Below are 5,948 nucleotides of genomic sequence, written 5' to 3' on the forward strand. Positions count from 1 at the left end.
TTTCTTTATTCGGTGCGTTTATGTTAAAAACCATCCGTTATTGGATCGAAACATCTTACAACAAACTTCTGTAACTTATAAAAATTGGATGTATTAAATTATTGCTAAACATTGTAAAACATTTATAGATAAACTACTGATTTGAAATATTATTAGCGGCGATACCTGCGTCCGTTCCTGTCCACCGCTCATTTCAAATTCGTACTGCTGTTTACAATAACTGATTAAAAGAATTTATTTGCGTATGTGTTGCAAATATTGGAAAGTTATTTCGACAAACCGCGATTGGCTCAGGCATTTTAAGCCGCCAGGCACTTCTTTAGTAACTGAAAATATGTATATGAAAAATTTGTTGTCGATTTATTTTTATTATTAATATTAACATCGGTATATAATAATACATAGTTATTTAATAATATACGAAAAAAAAAACTCCCGTTTATATGCAAAATGGATTCAAATACTTCTATACTGTACACAAAAGTTCTGCAAACGCAAAAATTATTATGATGTACATTAGGAAATTAATATCATCGAAGCTTGGTTATTGGGAAATTAGTATCATCGAAACAGGGGCACACAGTTATGACAGTTTGGTATTTTGTCGTATATTTTTTTCTGTCGGTAAGTGTCCAAAGCATTTTAATTAAATATATTCGAATTTTTCTCAACTCTTTATCGTTTTATATTTTTTGCACTTTGTAACCAATATTTTGTCGACAGTGGACTCAATAAGCGAGAAATTTCGCTTGCTCAAGTTCATATGTGCAAAGTTAGCGATTCAAAACTAAAGTGCATTTCAAATTCATAACTTTCATCTCGGCTCGATATTATCTTTTTAAACTGTTATCATATATTATAACAAGCTTTGGCTGCAGATGGTGATGATAAATCTCCAAACAACAGTCAATAAAACTTCCGAGCTGGCTTGACGCTCTACCTGCATACATACACACGTCGAAACATTATTTTGTGAAAAAGGTGAGGCCGTAAAAGAAATTATTCTAACAACCGTAATCATTTCGGTACGTTTGTCTTGAACCAACAGCTCTAAGAATTTTGGTTCTCAGACAAGGGTTTTATATACATTCTTTCATAATAAATTAAAATAATTTATGGACATCGAATCAAAAGGTTACCACCTTTCTACTGAACACGATTAATAAAATTAACTTAATAAATAAACTTGGGATTAATACATACTTAAAATAGTTCTTTTAATAAATAACAAATAATTTGTTAGGTAAAAGGGTATTGTGTATTTGGTAAAAAAAATATATAACAGAGTAAAGCGTTTTCTATCCTTTGAGGTATGTACATATATGTATGTACATATATATTTGATCAAAATCATAGCCCTGACCACTTATACTATCAAAAAGAAAATTCCTTAATTTATATTGCTCTATTTTGTGCGTTTATTAAAGACTTTAACAATAATACGCTATTGAATCGAAAAATCTTACAACAAATTTTTTTAACTGTTTACAATTTGATGTATTAAGTTATTTAAAAACATTTTGTATATAAATAGATGAACTACTGAAAAATGGTATTACCGGCGCTACCTGAGTCCGTTTCTGAACACCGCTCATACAACACGGAAGCCGCGGTTTTTTGTGGTTTTGTGGTTTTAATGGAAGACCTGTTGCTCATGCCTTTTAAGCAATTAAAATATACCCTTTTATGAACTTCAAAACAAGAAGAAGCGCTATAGTCGACTGCCACGACTATAAGATAACCGTGACATAACCGTTTTACACGATTAAAAAATATTCATTTTGCTAGTTGCACAGAAAGAATGTCGAGTAAATGACGTCACTGTCCATGTGAGGCCTTATAACCTACATTTCTTCATAAATGGCGAAATATTGTACCGATTTAAAAAATCTTTGGTAATTCGATAGATATTGACAAACATATGTTATACAAGGTCAAACGAAGACATAATGTTATGGACGCCACAGTTTCCCGTGTGTTGTATGCATGTATTCTAAATACGTATTCTTAAGCACAATTTCTAGCTCTTATAGTTTACGAAATTTTTGAATTTTTTGCTTTTTCGGGTTTTGTGGGCGTTAGAGTGGGCGTGACTAGATCAACAAATCAATCAAAACACAACTGAATTTAAACTTTCTAGCTGTAATAGTTTCTAAGATTTCCGCTGTTTTACTTTTTCGTAATTTGTAAGCGTGTCAGGATGCTGAAATAAACTTGCGCTGCGTAGGGAACTCAAGGACTTCAATATTCATGCTTAATCTCAACTTTGTATCTCTTATAGTTCCTGAGTAGTTCCGGACGGCATCCACCCAAAATGACAAATTATATACATTCCATTGGACTTCTTTCAGCATGGAAGTACACACAGTAAAGCTAGACAGACTGCTTTGCCCTGGTGCTGTGCATTCATCCCTTAAATCGTCTTCACCAACAGCTTTGCAAAACGTCACACCAAAGAAGACAATGCCCAAAAATTCGGTTAACGAGCCTCTAATCGAAAACCGTAATAAACCCCAAAAGCAGCATGAAGCTTTCGATAGCCACAGTACAGATTGCGGAAGCCCCATTTCAGATCTGGACCAAGAGTTCAGTGAGCCTAGAAATTTTAGCACGACAGGAGGCATTAGCAGTCTGGGGATATCTGACGGCTCGCTAAGTGGTGCCTCTTCAACTACATCAGCCACTCTCGGACCCAAAATTATAGAAAATGGTGTCACGATCGACTCTGACAGTACAACAGAAGGCTTGACCATTGTATCCGCCGCGGTCCACATAAAAAAACGTATCTCAAGCAACCGAACGCCGACACGCAAAGCGCTTCGGATCAAATTCTACCGTAACGGGGATCGGTTTTACCCAGGTATAACAATCCCTGTGTCCAACGAACGGTATAGATCATTTGAAAGTCTCTACGAGGATCTTACCCGTTTGCTGGAAGAGAATGTAAAGATACCAGGTGCAGTGCGCGCCATTTACAGCATGTGCGGAAAAAAGGTGAGTACTCTTCGGTGTAGTCACAGGACTTATATAGTGTCATGATTTATCTCAGATTACCGCCCTCGATGAGTTGGAAGATGGTCAGAGCTACGTTTGTTCATGCAATAACGAAAATTTCAAAAAAGTGGAATATAACATAAACTCCCAGGCTTTGGCTAATTTGACGTTGGCCAACCATAGTCGCTGTAACAACCAGCGTTTGACTAAATATTATCGACCCGTTTCTCCCCTGAAAAACGGATCACTCGCAACTAGCAATGGGTTATTCACTGGCTGTAGCGGAGGAGCATCCAACGTGAGTCCGTCAAATGCGTCCCGATTTATCGAACGTTACACTGTCGTTTATCCTCGTATTGTGACACTGATACGTAGTGGAACAAAGCCACGCCGTATTATGCGTTTGCTGTTAAATAAGCGTAACAGCCCCAGCTTTGATCACGTACTGACAGCCATTACACAAGTTGTTCGTCTAGATACGGGTTATGTGAGAAAAGTATTCAGTCTTTCAGGTACATCAGTAGTTAAGCTCGTTGATTTTTTTGGCCCGGATGATGTTTTCTTTGCATATGGCACAGAACGAATTAACACTGCAGAAGATTTTAAATTAGAGGTAGAGGAGCAGCGAGCTATTAATGCCATACGCAAGACTCTGCGTACAGCGGGGACTACGTGCAAGGGACCAAAGCCCAAGATGCCTATCAAAAGCAAAAAAGTTTTTCCGCTAGTTGATGCCGATGCATTGAAAGCTGCTCCTGCAACCGAGCACGATAAGCAGGCGGCGTTACTTAAGAGCTCTGGCATAGAGATAGGTGACTTGCCAGCTGTCATTGGTGACAGTTATACATTGGGACAAATTATCGGCGATGGCAACTTTGCTATTGTCCTGAAAATCAAGCACCGTCGAACGGGAGATTTTTTTGCACTTAAAATAATAGATAAAAGCAAATGTAAAGGTAAGGAACACTATATGGATGCTGAAGTTCGAGTAATGAAGAAGTTAGATCATCCTCATATAATTTCTCTGATAATGGATGTTGACCAACTTACAAATATGTATCTGGTTTTGCAGTATGTAAGTGGTACGTAAAATGAGATAATTTTGGTATAGTTTACTCTACAATAAATTTGTTGTACCTAATAATTTTAGGTGGCGATCTGTTTGATGCAATAACTCAGGTAACGCGTTTTTCGGAAAGTCAGTCGCGCATTATGATTAGGCATTTGGGGTCAGCCATGTCTTACCTACATTCCATGGGCATTGTGCACAGAGATATTAAGCCGGAAAATCTCCTGGTGAGATACAAATAATCATTTATGATATCAATAATTTTTAAAACCAATTACAAGTATAGGTGGAACTGGATAAACATGGAAACGTAGTTGAGTTAAAGCTAGCTGATTTTGGATTAGCTTGTGAGGTAAAGGAACTTCTGTATGCCGTCTGTGGTACACCTACTTATGTCGCACCAGAAATATTGTTAGAGGCCGGATATGGCTTAAAGGTAAGAAATTAACTTAGTTTCCAGTTTTATTTTCAACAAATTCACTTCTTTTTAAAGATCGATGTGTGGGCTGCTGGTATCATTTTGTATATACTGCTGTGCGGGTTTCCACCTTTTGTAGCGCCTGACAACCAGCAGGAACCACTGTTCGACGCCATTATCTCTGGAATTTACGAGTTTCCCGACCCGTACTGGTCGGATGTAGGCGATGGTGTCCGAGATCTAATAGCCAATATGCTGCAGTCGGATCCGGATGTTCGCTTTACAAGCGAAGACATTCTTGATCACTTTTGGACTATGGAAAGTGATGGGGACAAATCCTAGCTTTGCAGGACCGATTAATAAATCCCCTCCACAACTTACAAGATTTTATCCCCGAGTAATTTTTGTTTTAGGAATCTTTAAACGCTTTATATAAACCCTAGTTTATGCATCCTACCAGGAACGCTATACGACAGGAACTAAACTTGACCATCGAACAATTTTGGCGAAAACGAACACAAGCATTTCATAAATTCCAATATTCAAACCGTTAAACCGTTTTGATTTAGAAATTGTATTACACTGTAATTTATTTATTTGTATACATTAAATTGTTTTTACGCTAAACCTCTTGGTTATTATTTAAATTCGATTTTTTCGAATTAAGAATATTAAAACTTAGTTATTTATCATCATTGTATATCTTTATTTTATAATTGCCTTTAAAAGTTGTATGGCTGAATCCATTAGTAACGTACATATTGGATGTATTATTATAAACGGATTAAAAATATATAAAGGCGATTTATACAATCATGCCAAAATCGGGTACTAATGGGCAGTATATTCTGTTTGCTATTTCATCTGTTGCATTTTTGTAATAAGTTCCGATGCCTGTCTAAGTCTACGACTATTTTGTTCATTAGTTCCTCGTTCTAAGATCCCCTCCTTTCCATATACAACTTTGAGCAGAGTGGATTCTGGCAACCTTATAAGCCCATAAATTATCTCTTTCCAATTGGGTTTATGTGTTTATCTGTAGCCTACCAAATGGCCCTCGATTCAACGTGTCGAAATTGTGGATAATTAATTGACTGACGATAGGGCATCTAGTCACAGTAAGTCTTTTAGCATATAAGTTATGACCGGACATGGCCAGAGGTACTATTCTCCCAAATATCACCATCACACCACTTAGTTAAAGTAGTTACCATCGTTGTTCCTTTGGTTCCTGGTTCTTGTTGACTCGTCTCTTCCCGCCTTGACCTAGGTTTTTCTATTCACGAGTTACGTTACAAATAAAACAGTGATCGTTTCAATACGTTATAAAGGTTCTCTCCCGGTTGGTCTCTCCATCGATGTCGCCGCGTAGCTGTCGTTGTATATCTGCTGCTGCATCATTGCCGGTCTCATGTCACGGCGGCAGCATTATTGTAGCTCCGAAAGCCGATAGGGCCGAGAGGGTTG

General features: G+C 37.3%; 1 protein-coding gene across 5 annotated transcripts; it reads left to right on the forward strand.

The window, feature by feature from the left end:
• The first annotated feature begins 539 nt into the window (after positions 1 to 539).
• On the forward strand, positions 540 to 5,108 carry LOC108118125 (serine/threonine-protein kinase GG21441). Of its 5 annotated transcripts, none has more exons than XM_017230673.2 (7): positions 579 to 624; positions 867 to 981; positions 2,282 to 2,994; positions 3,050 to 4,076; positions 4,145 to 4,290; positions 4,350 to 4,499; positions 4,557 to 5,108. In XM_017230673.2, the coding sequence occupies exons 3-7, from the start codon at positions 2,353 to 2,355 to the stop codon at positions 4,821 to 4,823; spliced, it is 2,232 nt and encodes a 743-aa protein (XP_017086162.2). In that variant the 5' UTR covers positions 579 to 624; positions 867 to 981; positions 2,282 to 2,352; the 3' UTR covers positions 4,824 to 5,108. The 5 variants fall into 5 exon arrangements, 4 of the variants coding, with proteins under 4 accessions (XP_017086163.2, XP_017086164.2, XP_017086162.2 ...); XR_001772916.2 differs by lacking the exon at positions 579 to 624 and having other exon boundaries at positions 634 to 981; positions 4,557 to 4,878; positions 4,942 to 5,108; XM_017230674.2 differs by lacking the exon at positions 867 to 981 and having other exon boundaries at positions 540 to 624.
• The last annotated feature ends 840 nt before the right edge of the window (positions 5,109 to 5,948 follow it).

This window comes from Drosophila eugracilis, unplaced genomic scaffold, assembly GCF_018153835.1.
Source record: "Drosophila eugracilis isolate 14026-0451.02 unplaced genomic scaffold, ASM1815383v1 contig_223, whole genome shotgun sequence".
Lineage (NCBI taxonomy): Eukaryota > Metazoa > Arthropoda > Insecta > Diptera > Drosophilidae > Drosophila > Drosophila eugracilis.

Coding starts and splice junctions, on each gene's coding strand:
- LOC108118125 (XM_017230674.2), top strand. CDS start 2,353: ATGGAAGTACACACAGTAAAGCTAGACAGACTGCTTTGCCCTGGTGCT. Junction 2,995..3,049: donor ACAGCATGTGCGGAAAAAAG/GTGAGTACTCTT, acceptor GATTTATCTCAG/ATTACCGCCCTCGATGAGTT. Junction 4,077..4,144: donor GGTTTTGCAGTATGTAAGTG/GTACGTAAAATG, acceptor TAATAATTTTAG/GTGGCGATCTGTTTGATGCA.